This window comes from Solea senegalensis, linkage group LG13 (genome assembly GCF_019176455.1).
Source record: "Solea senegalensis isolate Sse05_10M linkage group LG13, IFAPA_SoseM_1, whole genome shotgun sequence".
NCBI lineage: Eukaryota > Metazoa > Chordata > Actinopteri > Pleuronectiformes > Soleidae > Solea > Solea senegalensis.
Genome location: NC_058033.1, coordinates 10266788 through 10287661, shown reverse-complemented (window position 1 = coordinate 10287661; position 20874 = coordinate 10266788). Strand labels below are relative to the sequence as shown.

The window sequence follows — 20874 nt, the reverse complement described above, 5'->3', positions numbered from 1 at the left end:
TTAGTTTAATCAGTTTTAAGAAAAGTGTTTCTGAACCGTTATTGTTCCATCGTTAGTTGATGATGAAGGTAAATATTACAGCATCGCTATACACCAGTGACTTGTTTCAATGTGGCTGATTAGTTTATACCAAGTCTCAATTAACTGTTGGTACAACACAAAACTAGAACTGTAATTTCCTATTTGACTGGTTGACTGCTCTGTTCACACGATGCGTTACAACTCAACAACCAACATCACATAAAATCCATAGGGGAACTTCAACTTTGTGTTGAACAGTTTTGGCATGATTCACTATGTAAGGCCAAAATGACAGTGGTTAGTACCATATCTGAATTGACAATAGGTGTGAATGGTTGTTTGTTTCTGTGTGTTGTATGCTGTGATAGTCAGCAGTGATGAGAAATGAACGAATGAATGAACGGTCAAAATGATTTGGGTAGATGTGGTGGTTTCAGTCCAGGAGGAAGTCAGATCTAGGGATTACATGAGTTCTTTTTTTTGGCATAATATCCTGATACGTTTTTGATACAATTTTGTGATTTCTAAGGAATAGATTTGGTGTAAAAAAATCACCATTTCTGGTCCAAACTAGTGAAAGGTCACAGAAGCAGCTGTGGCCCATCCTTATTTGTTCGGCTAAGCTTGTGAATCTGTGCTTTGTTTACTAGACTGGCACAGACCAGCATAGACCAGCATATTGATGCTGGTGGACCAGCATAGACCATCATAGACCAGCATGGAATAGCATAATGCTAGTCACCATCACCAAAACACAACAAAAGCTATGCTGGTATTTCTAGCAGGGCATGTACTTAAGAAGACCAGTTTCCAGCAACTGAACGTAGGCGGTGATTTGCCCTGGCTGAGACTCAGAACCTGATTATATTTCAGCTTTTTGTCATGACAGAGCATGAGGAGAAAGTGCTCTGCTATACACACTGAATAGAGGGTGGTGTGATAGTGTTGGTCATTGTATCCATCTGTCATTGTCTGGAATGTTAGAAGCATTAAATACAGCAGCTTTTTACAAGTCAGGTACTGACTGAAAGTTTTAGATACACCCTGTCTTTTTTTTCTTTTCTGTTTATCGCTTGCTGTAAAACATTGAAATCAAACACACCAGCACCCTAAGGGCACATCTGTTCACTGTGTGGAATCCACTCAAACTGAACCAAAGTCTACACAGAACTTCCAACATGGCATTTGACAGCTTCAAATGGGCTCCAAAGCATGAGCCCTTCCAGGTTGGCGCTCTCAGCTGTCAAGTCATTCCCCTTTTTATCCCCACATGACATGAATGCAGCATAAAATGTACTTTAAGCTTTTGACAGCCCACCATTTGAGCTACTATCCTCTCCCCTCGCTCGGCGTCTGCTCTTCCATCTTCCTCGCCCTCTCCCATTCATCCAGTCCACTTGCACTGATGTATTGAGGATTTAATTACAAGTCTCAGCAATCGTTAATCATTGAGAACCCTTGGATCTGTTAATGTGTGAGGCCACCAAGAGCCCCAGTGACATCAGGTGTTCCTTCGTACCCAGGAGGGAATTCTGGGCAGAATGGATTTCATTAGCATTGAGTAAGACGGCGCTAACGACTGCTAATGGCCTTGCGCGCTCATTATCATGGAGATCACGCGTCGCCGATGCCATTTTGCTCCGTTCCCCACCTCTCTTCGTCTCATAAAAACTCATTACTTGAGTCAACCATAAAAATGTCCTCTGTTTAAGTGCCTCGTACTCCTCGGCTAGTTAAAACTGCTGTTTTATTATGTGGAATATGTTTATCTAGAGTGAACCGCGTCACATTTGATGTGCAAATAGTGGCGTGCATATCCAAAACTCGTTTTAATGAGTTGGCTGGGAGGTGTGGCGTGATGGAATGACAGGTAGCAACATGTACACACTACATGAAACAAGTGGAAGGTCATTGCATAAAAGCACATCGGAAAGGTAACACAATCAGCTGGTTCTTCGTTAGTTTAAATACCTGCAGGTTGGTGATTTGGAAAGTGCCGTTCTCCATCAGGCTGACGCGCCCGTCATTTCCCAGGATCCTCTGGCCGTCTTTCTCCCACTGGATGCTGGGGATGGGGTTGCCCATGATGTGACAGTGTAGCTGAGCGGTGGAACCAGGCGCCAACGTGTGATTGGCCGGTCCCTGGCGGATGATGGGAGGTACGCGGTCTGAAGGGGCTGTAGGGATGGAGGACAGAGTCAGATTCTGCATCAGGTTTTGTCATTAAGTATCATAAATTAACTCTGTATTTGTATATTCTGTCAAAAATGTGGCTATGATTTTCCTGAACTGCAGAGAAGCTGGACCTTTGACCATTTAAATTTCAGCAGTGGATCCATGAGTCAGACTGAACTGCGAAATTTAAATAGGATTCTCTCAAAGTGTTTTGAGGCCCTGGAATAGTTCTGCGTGCACGAGCATACCAGGGTCCGTGCAATGTGCAAGTCCTTGAGAATGTTTCATCCATCCTCGAATGGGTTTCCTTTAAGACACAGGTGTCAAACTCTGGGCCCGCAATGCTATCCAGTTATATTCGTCCTGCAGGATAATGTGTTATGTTTTTCCAGCCTTTTTTCCACTGATTTACTGATTAGTACCATTAAATGTGGACTTTGAAAACACAGAGCTGGAACCATAGGTGGGTTATAAGGGGGCTCAGCCACTCATTTTTTGTATTTGGCTCCCTTTCTTTTAGCTTTATACATGTATGTGCTGCTCTACTGAAATGCAGCAGAGGAAATCAGGCAAGACAGATGGAAACGGACAATGGAAAATCATTTGTTTGGAGGTTTTTGTCATTTGACCTCATCTGGCCCTCGACTTGGACCCCGTTTTTGATTTCGGCCCTCGCTGTTATTGAGTTTGACGCCCTTGTTTTAAGACGTTAACGAGATGTTGCAACTAAAAACTTGATTGCTATGCGGACATTTACTTGACGTGACAGTATCCATCACAACAGTTGGGACAAGTGGGGAAAACAGATTTTGCTCTCACTCTCCAGTCCATTATACACAGTAGCATTTTGTCATAATTGTACGAGATGGAGTTACCAAGACAAGCAGCCCCGTCTGAGTAGTAGCCTGTGAAACCGCGCCATATACTGCTGAGCGCAAACTAAAATGTCACCAGCACAGAACATCCGTCTCACTGCTCCCCCGGCCCCGTTTCGACATGCAAATAGATGCCATAGATTTGTCTCAGCTGACGCGGTTACCTCCTATGGCTGATGGGCCATTTGACAAGGTAATAAGTAGACTGTGCGTTTTGTTTATGACACTTAAAATGTCTTTTCAACAAACACAGCATTTCTGAACCACCATGATTCACGTTAATAGGTGCTGAAGGATTATTAAACGTTAATACATTTTCAATTTTAGGCATTTGGCAGGTTCGTGATTCTTATTCATCGCACACGACGGCAAGCCAAGTCACATTATTCTGCCTGTTATAATGTGTGTATATGTGGCTTCTTTTGACTGATTTGTTATTATTACTACTAATTCATGTTCATGACTCCAATGCTCTGATTAACCGCATACATTCAAGGGTTCTACTCTATATCCGTAGGTTGTGTGTAGGCCAGAAATCTAACAGATGTCTGATAAACACACGCAGTCACATTCCTGTCAGACTCTGGCTTCACAATGCAAAAGTTTACTTTTCACTTACAGTTTTATGGAACCCTTTCATGAGCTAGTGAAATGGAAAAAACTATTGAATAAGTGCCGTATGCCTTGTTTACATCAGCGGCACCATGGCGCTTCACTTCACATCATACACACACACGCACATCTGTCCAGCTGTAGCTCGCAGATGTGGACGTGTTGAATAAATAAATGCCATGCCGACACCTAAACTCGTGGACTTATATGGCCGCTCTGCGCGTCTGCACGTCTGTAAGTTCAATCCGCAGCGTAAACACTGTGATGTGAACGTTGCCAGCTAATAGTGATGGTGAGTTTGGAGTCAAACAAACCCTTGTTAAAAGGATGTGGAAAGAACTGAAGACTGTTTACAGCATAAAGTCCCATTTTTTTCCCCTCTTTTCTTCTCTTTATATTACGCGGTGGTAACCACTGGTCCCAAAGCACTCGGCACATAAAACTAGAACATGTCATCAACCCCACAGCGTGACATTTCCCCGCAGACAGGGAGCGCGGCCTCACATGTATCGTGTGTTGTCGATGCCGCCGCGATAATAGAGGCTAGACCCAGAAAAATGTGAAAAGTCAACACACAAGTGAGCACAAACGGAGCCAAACAAAAGCCATGTTTACTCCGCGAATGGGAGTCGAGCGGCATATGTCGAGGCCGGGTTATTTGCATAGCGGCACCGCCAGTTGTCTCTTTTTATTACATCAGATAAGGACTCCCACTGTTTGCTCATCTTGAAGGATGGATATTTTCATTTGGGACAGATTTGAAGGGGATTGTGAAGGGAACGTGGGTGGGAGGAGGAGGGGAAGGGGTGTAAATCGGCAGATTGTGTGGAATAATTAATCACATGTGAAGCGGGGAGAAAGAGGAAATCGGGGGGATTGTCAAATGCTAAGGTGCTGCATTTAGATAGTGTTTTTACTCCGAGCACACATACACCGATTTTGCCTCATCCAGTTTGCAGGGGGAAACTCTCACAGTCGTTTATTTTCAGCCTTGTGGGCATTAATTATTAAACAAGTGGGTAAAACTGGAGTTTGCACGCTGGTTTTCGATGACAAATGTTAATGATGTACGGTCGTCCCCATTATGTATGTGTACACAAACACTCATTAAAGGTTCAATACAAACATTTTTCACACTAATGTAAAAGAAAACAACGCCCTCAGTTTAGCAGCGTCTTCAGAAAACCAATGTAAATATCTTGAAAAATATAGGTGGGACAATAGTTCTCTATTTTGCCTTTGTCGCCAGCTGCTCAAAGCATAGTAGCACCCATTTGGCACACACACATCCATATGTACAGCCAACGGTGCAAATGTACCGTTAGCCATTCAACCGAGCTCAAGCCTGGTACTTGTATTTTAAACGGTGTTCCCCTCATGTTTTGCTGTTGTTTTGTCATCATTGCCTTTCAATGTATCCTGGGATGAGCCGGACTGGGGGAAGATCCATCTGTTGGCTCCTTTGTCGCAAATTTAGGAATATGAATCGGGGGCAGATGAGTCGCGACACTGTGATACAATCAGCCTCAGAAGGAGGTGGACCCTGAATTGAGACCCGGCTGTTGGGACTGATAAGACCAAACCCAGGAAGTTTAAAGTGACTGTCAGCCTCATCATCACATCGACCAGGACCAGCAGCGTTACCAAAAACTCTCTGTTTTACAGAACTGAAAAAGTGTAGACGCCAGATTTAAATGCAGCAAAAGTGCTGTGGTTTGTAACTAGCAGGTAGTACTGTTGATGTAACCTAAATGACTTTGCTGGAAGGGTAATTTTGGCAGTCAACAAACCATACGCTCTATTTTTAACAGTGCATACAGAATAAATCATCAGCAGCATGTCATTTCGAACCAGACTCTAAAGTTAAACTTTGAGCAAAGCGGTCCAGTCGATTCCTATTCTCCATTATTGCAGCCAACAATGACTCACAATGATGCCATTATTTATTATGTATTTTGGACTTTTGAGCCACCGGGGTATGTAATCATGTAAATCCACATGCCACCTTGCCTGTTTGTGTGTGGTTTGTACGTGTGTTTAAACTCACAGCTTTCCACCTCCAGCAGCGCTTTTGTCAGGATGCTGCCCGCCACGTTGATAGCCTGGCAGATGTAGTAGCCAGAGTCTTTGACTTGGACGTCGACGACGGTCAGCTCACCGCTCAGGGACACAGAGAAGCGACCGGATTGTGAAGGCTCCTGCGAGGGAAACAGCAAGATCTGGAGGAGGGGTAAAAAAAAAAAAAAAAAAAAAAAGGTCACGCAAGGATCTGACACTGAAAAACCCTTTTTTCCACAATTCAGGGTTCTCATGTCTTGGTTGACATAAAAATCAAGGACTTTCCAGGACCAATTTCTTCAAATTCGAGGACCGAATGTGCTGAGACAGCTTAAGATCGGAGGGCAACTAGTAGTAGCCGCTTCGCCGCTGGCGTCCACTTTTATTGATATGCAGCACCCTCAGCATCTGGACAGCATCTTTTCTTTGCTGAGCCAGAGATCTTGGGATTTGCATTTGCCAGGCATCACGTAATTTGCCCTCTCTTGCTTAACGTTAGGCGCTCATTGTTCTGCACAGAATCTCACGTCAGTGGCGAAAAGTTTATAACAAGCAACGCAGGGCAAATGAAACAGTAGGTGGCCTCAAACAAGGGCACATTGGCGGCGGGAGACATAAAGACCTAAAAATCAACTTAACTTCTTTCTTGCACAAAATTCAAGCACTTTCAATGACCCATGTCTATTTAGGGCAATTTTTTAAAAATTCAAGAGCCTTAAAAATGTTTTCAAATTCACAAACCTTCAAGGATTTCACAGACCTGTGTGAACCCTGACAATTATAAAGAGAAAAACACAGTTATATCGCATTTGTTTTATATCAAGAGAGACACACAGACGGGCTGCAAAACAGGTTGAAGTATGACTGAGGACAAAAAGTAGCGCCCATGAAATGTGTCCACAAAACAAACCCAAATAAACCTGATTATTCAGCTGTTAGACTGGATAAAGGCAAGATGCCCCCTGCACAGCCGCTGCATACACACAAATGTTCTCTCAATCAGGTCTGAGAGTATTGTTTGACAGAACCCATTATCAGATGAAGGATGCAGCACACAAATAATGTTTTCTTTCTGCTCACAAACCAACCACACAAAGGCAGCAGCAACAACAACAACAATCAAGACAAGTTACGCGCAGCAACTTTAAGGTCTTGCCCAAGGACACTTAACACCAATGATGCTGCAAAGCCAAAACTTTTTGACCTTCTCATGAGCAGAATCCCCGAAGGCTTTTCCAAACATTTGTTCATCTGTTGTTGTCTGAAAGCCATTCCTTTGACTTTACATGTAATATTACGACGCCACGAGATATTTGTTTCGTTCAATCGCTGATCTCTCATTTCCTCATAACTGTACGATTCTACTGAAACTCAGTCGCCGTTCCCAAAATGCTGCCCACATCTCCTCTCCTCTCCTCTCCTCCTCCATGCGTTTCTCCTCTTTTATCTCTGTCCTCCACTCTTGTTCTCTCACTCCCACACACACACACACACACATTCTCTGAGCCTCCTCCAATCTCGCTCGTCCACCACCCCCCCCTTCTAATCTGTACCTGGGAGCCATGCTACAGGCACCCACACACTCTCGTCAGGCCTTTCAGAGCATTCCAACAGGCTGCTGTGCTTATCGCACACTCGCTTTCCAACACACACACACACGCGGAGGCAGTTCTGCATGCACAAACCCACACACATGCACTCGAAGACATACGGGCCTCTGCATACTCATGCTTTGGTGAACAGTATCATGTGTGTTCGATGGTGTGTGTAGGAGTGTGTGTGTGTGTATGAGTCATCCCGGCATTAAAGTGCAGCACACGGTGATAAAAGCACAGCATGACAATGAGGAACATGGCAGCGAAGAGGAGCTGCAGGCAGGCAGGAAGGCAGGAAGGTAAAACAGCTCCTTGATATAATGTAATTTATAATAATTCAAATTTAAGAACGTGATTTTTTTCACATCAAGGAGATGTAATTAATAACATTTTAAATAATATGCAGAGACCTGATTGGGGCATGTGTGATTTTTGATTACATTTGTCAACAATTTTACTCAAAATATTAGTTTTGATTGCACTGTGAAAATGAAAAACAGACAGAAAGCTACATGTTCAACAACATGGTCCATTAAGAGATTGTCTTTCACTCTAAGTGTGTTTTCAAAAGCAAGGCTTATTATAAAGCCATTAGATGTAGGAGATTTGGTAATTATGTGTAATTGTGAAATATAAAGTATGGAAGGAAAACAATAACAAAAAAACTAAATATAGAAAATACCACTGGTGCAAAATCGCCCCCAAATCGCCCAAAAATGGACATTCAGTCCAGCAAAGTCAGCAAAGTCCTCAATGACTTTTTGGACCACCCTGACGTGATAAACATGTGTACCAACATTCATTCATGTACAGTACTTGAGGCACGACAAAAAGTCACCTGATGAAAGCTGATTTTCATTTTCATAAGCCCCTCCCACTTCCAATTTTCCACGCTTTCTCAAACGAATGACTTTCGCGCGTAAATGTTCTTACTTGACTGCCTTCTTTTTGCCAGAAGACGGCGGGCGGAGGGTTTCCTTTGGTGCTGCAGAGGAAGGTGACGGTGCGACCGGGTGCAGTGATCTGGTCCCGAGGCCGAACCACAATCTGAGGAGCCACTGCAAGACAGAAAACACACAGAGAGAGACACATGATCAAGCCGATCCACTCCACTGGAGAGCAAAACCAGGACTTTTAATTCCAGACCACTCAGATTCAGATAAAATGTTGCTTAACAGCTGGAACCAAAGACTATGTTCGGTTCCTCATGAATAGTTCCGGCTCAAACAAGAGACAAACAAGAGCTGATGCAGCTTGTTTATTTCCTCATTAAGAAAAACAAGGCGAGTACGGGGCACGGGGAGCGCCGGTAATAGGACGCCGGCTGAGCATTCGCTGCAATGTTTGTTTAGGGTTGAGAACAATGTTGTCTGCTTCCTGTCAACTTTGAGACAAAGGCGAGAGAACGAGTGAGGGAAGGAGCGCGCGAGCAATCTGGCGGGGAACACGAGGGAACGAGAGAGCAGCGATAAGAAAAGAAAGGGAGAGAACAAGGGAAACAAAGCTTGATTGTTCCACTTGTGTGCCACTCGACAGGTTATCTGCTGTGAGGACAAGTGTTTTCCTTTGCCTGCGCCACCTCTTCACATGTCCGTGAAGACATAAATTAGGGAGAGTCGTGTAAATACAATGAGTATTCGGTATTCCATGTGTCCATGTTTTAATTTTGTGTTTTCAGATCAATTAAATCTGTGTTTCGACATGTGTTTAAGCCCTGTATCAGAAGTGACCTGCGTCCAATCGAAAACCGCTTTCTGAGAGTATTAATAATGAGCAACAACATCGGTGAAAAGTGCAGAGCAAGGATTTCAGTTATGAGACTGACGATGAGGTGAAATTGAAACTGAAAGCTCAGACTTCTTCCTTTTGGGGGCTCAGAAACTAAGCAGAGTGTATGCATTTTTAAAGGAAAACAGGTTAGTGTGGATGTAGCCTCAGTTTCCGCCCATTTCTCCTTGGAAGTTTTCTTCGTCAAAGACTAGTATTTTTGTACTTCCAGCTGCTCTATGACCTTGGATTCTTCAGCAGGTACAGATGCTTATTAGTTAATCTAAGGCCCATAACAATCAATAGCCTTTGCTTGACAGAAGAGCCTATGGAAAAGGTCAGCTCAGAACCCAGAGGAGCCAAAACTCAGGGATTGTGGTTCACCTTTCTGATCCCAAGCACCGGGCTAATCAGACGTCTCTGGACATCGGCTCAGCAGGAGGGAAGGGGAGGGTATCAAATAATGTGACAGACACACACACACACACATGCAAATCTCTGAATTTTATTGATTCTGTTGCAAGTAACCGGCTTCCCTCCATACAGAGGGACGGTGAGAATGCATAATGCACGAGGCCAAATTGATTTCTCATTCCCCCACCTGATCTCCTGCCTCGCTTTCATTCTCAGCCTCAATGTGCGTCGCGAGCAACTGAGACACAGATGCAAAACGTCATCAGGAATTGATTATTTAGTGCAAAACAGAATTAATAAATAATAAGTTATTTTTTTTTACACAGAGAAAATCCTGACTGAAGGGACTCACGTCGCTAGAGAATGAACAGCCTTAAGAGGCGGCATTAACGTAATGCACAATTTACTCTGCAGCAACATCATAGCTTTATTGCTATTCGTCAACCTCAAGCACACTGACTCTGGGAAATGTTTTGCTGACATTAGTTTCCCCCAGAGGAGGCGTTTTGTTAGGATGGTTATAGTTCACTTGAGGGAAGAACGGCTTGGGAAACCAAGATAAACAAGGTGGAGGGTCCAGTCAGCACAAAAAAAAAAGGGGATGAATACGAAGTAGTCGAATTTTTTCTCTGATATAAAATGATGGTTTCGGAGCCTGACAAGGGACTGAGTTTCCCCCCAACTGCCCAATCTCTGACACTGATTGCCTGCTGCTTGTAATCGCTCACTTCTGATGCTTGAACATGCTGAATTTCATGAATTTCAAACCTGCCCTCCCTTTGGGAATTACTGCACTATTTCCCTTTGTAATGACTGCTTTCACCGTGGCCCCACCACACAGCGGGAGGGGATCTCTCAGCAAAAGGAGGGCCTTTGCTGAGGTGCCCGGGGTCACCTTCTTAGATCAAACCTGCAGCCCTCATTTAACCCGAAAGGTCAAAGTCTGGCAGTCTTTGGGAAACAGTTTAGGGACGAGTCAGCCAATATTTCCATTTTATTCAGTCTTCTATTTTAGGAAAGACACAATAGTGGAATTAAAATCAATTGAAGGACTTCCAACCTCTCAAACACCTATTTTTTTTTTCAGGTATAAGAAACATTCTTGTCTCTCTAATAATGGGATTATGACTGATGTGTTTCTTAAGCCATTTTCAGACAAGAACGACTAAATATGTCACAAGAACTGGGTCTAGACATAAAGAAAATGTGTTTACATTTGTAGTAAATGAATGAAAAACAGATGTATCCACTGTCAGACTCATTTAAGGTCTGAAATGCTGAGGAAATCTATGGTGATCCATCTCCAGGCCAGTGCACACACACACACGTACAAGAATGAACACACGCGCAAGAAAAGATGCTGTGTGCCACAACAACCTGCCAAACAAGCCATATGTCAACACTTTCCCCCCGTGTGTCTAACGTAACGTCACAACTTTGACCCACATTCGGTGACGGCGACGAAGAAGAAGATTCAGGTTATTAAAATGTCATGTTGGTGCACTGTCTGCAGAGCAACTGTGTTCAATCCGAGGAGGCAAACCGACACGTTGCCCCGGGGCTGTAATAAATAATTAGCAGTAATAGGTGCACTCAGTGTGACACTGCGCTCTGGATTTAAGGCAGGAGGAAACATGGGATAGAGGCAGAAAGGTTCTTGTAGCTGAAAAGCTGAAATCTACATGACAAACATCAGTAAATAAAACATGCCTGCATGAATTTAGTGTTTAGTGTCATTTAGTGACCCTGTCTATCAACTGATTTAGGGCTCGAGACCAATTTGGTCACACATGCAACCAAAATATACCTTGGACTTCCATCTTCCCTAATGTCTGTCTGCAAAGCTTGTGTTCTCTATCCACACTTGCTCAAACTCACACTCAGCAAAGGCAGACGTTAAAGGAATACTTCAACCATTTGCATTTAGCTTTGTATCAATAGAATAGGGGTAGTATTTTTGAAAAACGGTGCTTCCCAACCTCAGTTTCCCCTAAGTCGAGTAATATCTTAATTATTTTCTTTTGTTACGTGTTCACCGGTGACACTGCAGCGCTAATTCTGGACTTTTTAGATCACTCGTAGGGGGACGGGACCTCATTCCCAGAATGTAAACAGTTATGCTAACAGGACCAAGTGTCACTGGTGGGCACGTAACAAAGACTACTACCCCTATTCTAGTAATACAAAGCTAAATGCAAAATCGGTATTATAAAGTATTCCTTTAAGTCTAAATAAAGAAAGAAGCCCTTCAAATAGGGTTTGAATAAGGGATAAGTCTCTGGAAAGTCTTTACCAGAGTCTGAGATCATGTCACACGGCTAACACGCCAAGAGGGAGGCAAAAATAGTCAAGCATTGCAACTCCATTTTTTCCACTGCTTTTATGATAAGAACTGTCAGGCTGAAGGAGGAGAGAGTCTGGTCTGAGTGTGAAGTGCTGGGTCTCTTTAAATATTTGTGTGTGTGTGTGTGTGTAAGGAGAACCAGATGCTGTCTTCAAGATGAGAAACCTATTTCCCACAGCAAAGATATGTGAAGGGAGTTTTGGAGAGTTGTTCAGGATAAGTTTTACAAGGTGAGGGTTCACATCAAGCTCCAATGAATATTTGCTTGCGGGTTAGGGAGAATGGCTGGAGAGAGTCACCAATGGCTTCACATTAAACTTTTACTGGATACCAGATATGGCCCTTGTGGTCATTATCACGCCAGTTGCCTTATTTTTATTGCAGACTGTCATTTTTGCAGCCCAGAATTCTAGTAAGTAGGTTTATTGTGATGTTTCTACACGCCTGTTGCACAGCGAGGCAAATAATCATCATAACATTAATACTCAAATAACTGCACCCAGAAGACAAGACATGGCCCACTCTCGTCCATGTGCACGATGGTACGTGAATGAATGAATGGCTGTCTTTTGTTGGAAAATGTAAACACAGTAAATATTATTTTACTTGTCGACTGCTCTGTATGGGCCATATATAAACAACCGAGTGGCAGACTGAGAAATGGACCGATGGTGATTCGCTGAAGGCCTGTTGCACAGCAGCCTTTTTCTTGGCACCGTGACAAACTAATGGACGACTACAAGAATGATATGCGTTTGAAGTGCTAAATCAAAAGTAGACCAGTATAACAGTGACATTAAAAAACAGGGGCTTTGTGAGCTGCTGTTTGTGTGTGCAGATGTCCTTGCAAGTTCTCCCTTTGAGAACCTGAAACAAGGAGCAGGCTGTTATACTTAAATGGGGCCAAGTTTCCGTGAGTGCTGATGCTGATTGAAAATGTTTAGCAGCCAACAGTGTCTTCAAGTTAAGCTCAGTAAGAAGTTAATTGTTGTAAAAATGTGAGAAAATGTTAATATTTGTATGGCTTTCTAGTGTTTGTGAGGCCAAGCATGGTGGTAACATCCACTTAAGTAAAGGGCAATTCAAATACTGTTGAGAAATATGCACGCAGTGGAGCTTAAATGCTAATAATTTTATGCATTTTCTCAGTAAATGTGCACCTGTTTTTCTTTAGTTATTACCAGTGTGTTTCCGTGTCTGTATGGTAACATCTGTTCACACCCTTGTGCCAAATCAGCTGTGCACGTTTGGGAAAAACAGTTTATGTCAAGATTTTTTTTGTCTTGCGTAATGATTCCACATTTGACACAAAGCAGAAATAGACTTTGTTGAAATGTACCCCATCCATTGTTTAGCGATTTATCCTCTGCGTGGGTCGCCAGTCCGTTAGAGCTGAAACAATTACTAAATTAATCGTCAACTCTTTTAATAATTGATTCACCGGTTTGAAGCTTTTTGCATGATTAAAAACGAGATTTCTGATTGTTTCAGCTTCTTAAATGTGAATATTTTCTGGTTTCTTTGCTCCATATAACAAAGACATAATTAAAAACCAAACCATTTTGGTTTGTGGACAAAACAAACAATCGTTAGTTGCAGCTCTACAGTCCATCACTTTTAAGTTTACACTCAAAAGAAACATTGCGGAATACCTTAAATAAATGCAAATAATGTACTCATATTACTCATAAATATACTAATATTTAAGTATTTTTCACAAAGGCTCTCCAGCTTGAGGTTCTGGAGTTGGTTCAGCTTAATTTATTAGGATCGATTTTACCTACTCTAAAACTAGCTTTTAAAAACCGTAATATAGGGAACAGTTAATAATAAGCTGAACCATCTCAAATAAACTGGTTACCCAACTCGCTGGCTTGTCCAAAGCATAATAATAATAATAATAAGCTAAATTGGCCGTAATAAATTAAGATGGAATAGCAGAAGTGCTTAACACTTTAATAGAGGGATTCAATCATGTGGAAATACTTTCCATGAAGTTTTTATTTTATTTTTTTATTGAGCTTTGTGTGTGTGTGTGTGCCCCACTGCCCCACCCGAACACTTGACGTGTGATTTGCACCAACATACTGAAGCGATCACAGACACTAGACGACTACACACACAGACACACACCATCCCAGCACCTCAGGGGCCTTTATGTGACAGGCAGCTGTCACAGTCCCACGCTGATGCAGACAATGTGTTTCAAACACTTTCGCTTGAATAAACACATTCTCACACTGCTGTTGCTATTCCTGCCACACAGGTCTCCGGTTCCATCGTCTACCGTCGCACCTCCTCCCCATAAACTGTTTTTCCTCAACTGTTTCCACTCTGAAATGATGATTGAGGAGGTGGTTATTTTATTTCCTAAGCATAAACATAATTCATTTAAGGTTTTTTATTTAATTTGGAGTTGGCCCTTTGGGCCTAGAACCTCAACCTACTTGTCCAACATCAATATATCAGCTGAAGCTCTGGAACAGCTTTAAATAGACAGGGAGTAAGTTATAAAAACGGCACTGTTTATAAATTCAGGGCCCGCTGGTGCCACACGGAGAAGTCTACCCTTCCCACAGGGCAAATTAAAAAGATGTTTAACACAATCCTACGTGGTCACCTTGCCTCCTAGGCACATTAACACAACTAAAAAAAAAAATCTGTGGTTAAACTTCTTTCCCTATTAGCTTTCAGAGCTGTTCTGAACTGCTCTGGAAGCTAATGACCTCAGTTAATCTATCACCAACCATGTACACAGACAAATGCAGCTTCCTTTTGTCTTCTGGTAGTGATACTGCATTGTAGGAATAAAAATATAACAAGAGAGCACTTACTGTAAGTGCAACCTAGACAAGTTGAGTTTTTTGGGGACAGTCACATTAGCCCTTGCTACGTTTCCCCCGCCTGCTGTGACAGATATTGGTGCGCCCCAGTTTAATTGACCTCTTTAGGTTCAGTCCTTGTCGGCCTCAAATTTGTTTGTTCGGATGTTTCACTTGTTATGAAGATTCAACGTGACTTAATAAAGGGTTCTCTTTGATTAATTCCAAACAATTTCCTCAATTTTTGTCTTGTTTTGAATATTCACTTTTCTGTCATTTATAAGAAACAAGAACATATTCAGGAAGCTCAAATCAAAGAACTTTAAAAAACGACTCAACAACTCAAACACATTTAACAATTATTAATATAGATAACTGTTTTACTAATCAATTAGTTGATAAGGCCTTTTTAAAGTATCAGTTTTTTGATGTTGGACAAACACCAATTGATATGTTCCACCATTTTGTGGATTTAACATCTTACTGACAACCTAAAATAATTGACAATGTAATAATTAATTGCAACTCCGCTGCTGCCTACAGATATGTGAATAAATTCAGAGGTGAAAGGGAGGAATTATAAGGTGAAGGCCTCAAGCTCCTTTGCACGCTATAAATACTGCACTTTCTCCACAGCCCACAGCCTAATAAGACGACTCTTTGTTGTGTTACCTAATCTATTTATTGATCCGTTCATGAAACCCATCACTCACACTCCACCGTCTTTTTGTTCTTGTGACACCGGAACAGAAACAGCCCCGACCGCCCATTCCTTTAGACACCTGTGAGAGACTGCAGCTCGGTTTGCCTCGCAGGAATGCCAATGAAAAGCTGTGGCGATTAGTAGATTCATCTCTTTTTAAAACACGACCAAAGAAGAATGCTGGACTGCCTTTTAATGGTCAGTACATGTGGAAAAGATACCCAATATTGCATCACAAACAATGGTGTGTTGTGTTTTAGCTGTGGGGGTCTCTCTGCTGGAGAAGAAGCACTATAAAACGGCTATTCTTCAGCAGAGAGAAAATAAAAATCGCCAGAGAATGTGTGATTAATCAGCGTAGGACTGCAACACTATAATGTTCTTTTCATTTATTTTACAGGGAGATATTTGGGGCTTTAGTCGTGTGTTTTCTTTTATTTTATCTATACAAGTGTGTTCATGTCCTAAATTGAAGATCCTATGTATTAATGGAGGCTTTTCCTTTGTAGTAATGGAAGCGAGGTGATCAAAAGCCTACTCTCCATGTCTCCAGAGGCACTTAAACACTAATTGTCTATCCCCTATTTAAAAATTGTTTAATAGGCAAGAGCGGAAGTGTGTAATTATGTCTCAACCAAGGCAACCATAACAGTGTTTTATGTAAGTTATGTTGTCTGTGACTAAGCATGATATATTGATGACAGTCACTCAAGACCAAGAGGTAATAATAAATCCACTGCTGGACTGTAGTAGTTAGCACTCTTGCCTTTGCAGCAAGAAGACCTGGGTTCATGACTTGTTTATGCATGGAATATTCATGTTCTGCCCGGGTTTTCTCCAGGTTCTCCGGTTTCCCCCGACAGTCCAAAAACATGCATATTTGGGGAGTATGTAGTGTGAGAGTGAATGGTTGATTGTCTCTATGTGTCCCTCACCATCATGTGGAGGATAAAGCGGTAGACGATAAATGAATAAATGAATGAATGGTAGGCTTTCAGATGGTATAACACCATAATATATGGAATATAGACAGGGTCCATTAGGAAACTTAACAATTAAACTCTACACAACTTTACAGCCGTGAGCCAAAAGTTACAGCTTGTGAACTCAGAGCTTTTAGCAACTTTCCCCCTCCAACGTTATGAATATGACATCTCTACCACAAAGTAATGAGTCGGGTGATTTGCATGCTGATTTGAATAAAAGCTAACGCATGATTAAAACAGAAGCAAAACAATGTCATTACAGGGGTGGTTCTCAAAGTTGGATCCGTGAAAGAATACACGGTAAATTACAAAAAAGGTGATTATTCACCAGTTCTGAATTGTTCAGAAAATGAAGTGTGTCTGACCTGAGGGGGAAATGTGTGGTTGTTGGTGATGGTGCAGTGGTAACGAAGGCCTGAAAGAGCTGATTACTGCACGGATAAAGTCAGTCAACCCAAAGCGTATTGCGACACATTAACATTCAAAGTCATGGAACCAGATCTGATGCCGCATTGGTGTCATAGGAATACTTCACCGATTTATTTCTCAACTCAGGGGGAAACTGAGATTGGGAAGCACAATTTTTCAAAAATACTACCCCTATTCTAGTAATACCAAGCTAAATGCTAATCGGTGAAGTATTCCTCTAAGTTTTGCCATGAGGGGCTAACTTTAACAGCATCTAGGAGTAGAATGACATTCAGAAAAGGACCCTTGGTTATTTTGAAAACCCCTGCTTTAAATGACCAAAGTTTGCTGCTAACAATTGCTGAAAATAGTCAAATGATATATACTATACATAAATATATATACATTCTGTATCTTTCTGTCATGTGGGTTAATCATCTCTCTCTCTTTGCTCACACACACATGCACATGCAACAATGGGATGAAATGGAATACTTACTGGACGCGCCGACTGCGACAGAGGGATGCGGAAAGAGAGAAAGAGGTGGAAAAGAAACAAAAAGGAACAGAAGAAAAAAAAAGGATGAATGAGAATGAGATGATGAGCTCAATGATGAACAGTGATATTAGATGAAATATCTGGACATGACAAGACACTTTAGTAGCAGCACCACAGACACCCGGATCTATCTTGACGAGTAGTGAAATGATTTTAGGTGATGAGGTGAAGCGATAATGAAGCGGTCGCAGAAGATAGTGGACGAATAGGAGGAGGAATGGATGAACTGGTGTGGTTTTGATTGATGTGTGGTTTTCTACAGTACATTGTCACTTGAGTGAATCAGTGTGTGTTATTACAACAACCCTAATACTACAGCTGCAGTCACCCACACGTAGAACAATTTCCATTTGTCAGATGCTGCCGGGGAGCAAATGTGACTTTGCGTCTAAGTGGGAGTGTGCGTCTCCTTTTGTGTCTGTTAATTGGCGCTCGCGTGTACGCGTAGCATGCGAGCGTAAACGTGTTGACAGATGTCAGAAGTGTCTGTGCAGTGACGAAGGAGGCCTGACTGATGCAGAGTACAACTATAAATATTCTCTTTTATCATCACAAATGGCAGATTTCTCATTTCCGTGCACGTCTCTTCAAGGGACTGACTTTATTCCAATGCAATTGCGGTGCTTTTTGATCTCGGCTCTTCCTCCAGAAGGATGACAAGGCGAGGTGGACGCTCGAAAAATAAACTTTAAGTCCATTTTTCACTTTTTCCGCCTTTAAACTGTGAGTTCACAGCACGCCGCCACTGTGTCTGTCTTCTAATAGGCAGCATTTACAAGTCTTAACACTTTAGACGTTTCATAATAACGTTCCCTTGTCTTTTTAAAGTCGGAGAAAATGGAGAACATGTTGTCTCAATGGTATTTTTTTTTTTTTTTTCACCATGCAAGCAACCAATTAATCAGAAGACAGACATTTTAATGACAGAGCATGCTGGCTGACGAGCTGCGAGCATTGTGTGATGACTCAGAGCAAGACCGTCCATCTGTGCAAATTATTTACTCGTGAAATCAGCGTGAAAACTTTTTATCACAAGAAAAAGATCCTGCCAAAGCTGCACTTATTTGATAGCAAACAGCTTTCTCTCTCCAGTTTTCCATTATTAGGAAAATGACCTTGATTGTCTCCACTGTACCATACTTATTTATGTTTTCAACAAAGGAGTTGCTGTGGAAAATGTAATATTTCTCCAATTTTAACACCCACGTACGCCTACATGAGTACATTTATTGTTGTCCTTCTCAACCACAAAGTGAACTGAATTCAAGCTCCAGTGTGAGGCAGAGTAGCCCATGTCTTACCGTGCACTTGCAGGGAGCCCGACGCCTCGGCTTTGCCCACGCTGTTCTCCGACACGCACGTGTAGGTGCCCTCGTCCTCGGCTCGCACCTGCGTCAGACGCAGACTGCTGTCGCTGCGGATCTCAAATCTGGGAAGACACCAAGAAAACAAAACAAAAGAAAAGTGAAAAACTCATGGTGTGTGTTACATGTTTCATTACAAAAAGACTCATTTTGGTTCCATCTCCCAGCCCTTCTGTCATAAATACTTTACTTTAAATATTCCATAAAGAAAAGAGGCGACATCAATGCAGCTCAGACGGAGTTAAGCCTCAGTCAAACACTTCCCCTCCCCAGAGTCTCTGTGCCTACACAGATCTGACTCCTGCTGACAACATGGGAACATTTTTCCCCTGTTTCCCCTGAGGGATCATTAATGATTCAGCAAATCAGATCCACAAAGTGTGGAAAACGTGTCACCTGATACAGGAAGGAGTATCATGACGGTGAAAGCTCCTGTCTGGGAAGTGCAGGAGGCTCAAAGGGCACAAGTTGGCAGCTGTTAAACATACTATTATACTGCATGTGTTTCTCTACGCTTCTGTGGCACCAGTCTGGAGATAACTTTTAAGTGTCATTGCAAAACAATAACCGCACTACTTGTTCTCAATAAATAAGACCATGGTGCCCAGTGTCTAGTCATAGTTTAATGACACCGCCACCGCATCATGCAGAACCAGAGGAGACGACACAAGTCTTTTGTTTCCGTCGTACCTGCCACGGGGCAACTCTCCCTCTTCTCTTCGCCAGCGGACAGTCGGAGTCGGGTCTCCGTGCACCTCGCAGAAAAAGTCCACCGTGTCGTCCGCCAGAACCACCTGGTTCACCGGCTGTTTGAGGAACACCGGTCTCTCTGGATTGAGACGGAGACAGAGGATGGGGGAATAAGAGGATTACAACAAGTTGCAGTTGGACTCCTTGGACTTGTCAGCAGTTTAGAATGGACACGTTTTGGAAAACTTGTCCTTTCAGCATCTGGTCTATTTTCTCTGAGCGAATCTGACCAGAAAACCGCAACTCTTAAGTCTTAAAAAAATGTATTGATATATGATATAAATGGTCAGATTTGGATACAGTCAATAATAAAAAGGTGTATCCCATTCCTTACACCTGCTCACGTTCTTATGAAACCCTTACAGGAACAGCAAAGACACAAATGAACCTCGGCATTCATCATAAAATCGATTAGAACAGGCGATTAGACAGTTGAAGGAGCAATTACATGAATGGGAGATTCAATCCACCAGTGTCACACACACACGCTGTCCAGAGAAACAAATATAAATTGTAAGCCCGTACATCTTGATCATAATAAATTGCGATAGCCGAGAAAGATCGGCGCATATATGTGATGGTTATTATCGTGCAAATTTCCAAGATGGCAGTAATGCTGCATGGAAAGAGGGGGGGGGAATGTCAGGCCATGCATTTTCTGCAACTATAATTTGATGAATTGAGTGTTTCACACTGGGTTTAGGTTTACTGTTGTGCCACAGTGTGCAGATGGAACGGCATCTGTGTGGCGGCAAAGACGTGGGGGTTGGTGGGATTTGGTAAAGAAAAATATCAATTTTCTCTCCGTTCCGTGGGATCAATAGAAACTTTGAGACAGTGAACGCTGCTGCTGCTCTGTTGAGAGCAAAGAAGGGATTCAGAGAGGAGGAAAGAAGAGGAGAGGTCAAGAGAGCAAAGCAAAAGGGCAGCCGAGAGCAGAACATTCATCTTCTCTTCCAGCATCGCTGGCTGAAGAATGAACGAGCAGACAAGGGAAAATTAATCCAGAGAACAGTGGATATGTGTGTTTTGAGAGGCTTCTGTGTAAAAATCTTTTTATTTACCATGGATTACAAAAGGTTATTATGATTTCAGCCATCTAGAGGACAACAAAAGCCTTTTTTCACAAATTACTGTGTCATTATCGTCTAAAGATCCAGTGCCAAATCAAATAAATTTGCATATATTTGTGTAAAATATGTAACATTGTGATTTGGTTTACAATAAAAGCTTCAGTTTAATATGTAATGTATTTTAGACACATGTAATACGATCAAACGATTAACTGTCTTTGAAAAACAATGTTATGAGGTTTTTTTTTTGGTTTTTAAATCAAATTTTGATTGTAAACATATTTTATTTTCACCCCTAGCCTCAAATAAAAAGAAAACATTGTGAGACCTTTGTGTTTATTCAAAAGC

General features: G+C 42.1%; 1 protein-coding gene across 5 annotated transcripts in view; it reads right to left on the bottom strand.

The window, feature by feature from the left end:
* Positions 1-20874, bottom strand: part of robo3 (roundabout, axon guidance receptor, homolog 3 (Drosophila)) — a 156947-nt gene that overhangs the window by 21803 nt on the left and 114270 nt on the right. For 3 of the 5 annotated variants that reach the window (XM_044041876.1, XM_044041877.1, XM_044041879.1), the window contains exons 5-10: positions 19394-19532; positions 18641-18768; positions 17280-17291; positions 8270-8394; positions 5731-5902; positions 1993-2198 (exon numbers count right to left, since the gene is read on the bottom strand). In XM_044041876.1, coding sequence (XP_043897811.1) covers positions 1993-2198; positions 5731-5902; positions 8270-8394; positions 17280-17291; positions 18641-18768; positions 19394-19532 — 782 coding nt within the window. The remainder of the gene's footprint in view (positions 1-1992; positions 2199-5730; positions 5903-8269; positions 8395-17279; positions 17292-18640; positions 18769-19393; positions 19533-20874) is intronic. The other 2 variants (XM_044041878.1, XM_044041880.1) reach the window with 1 other exon arrangement.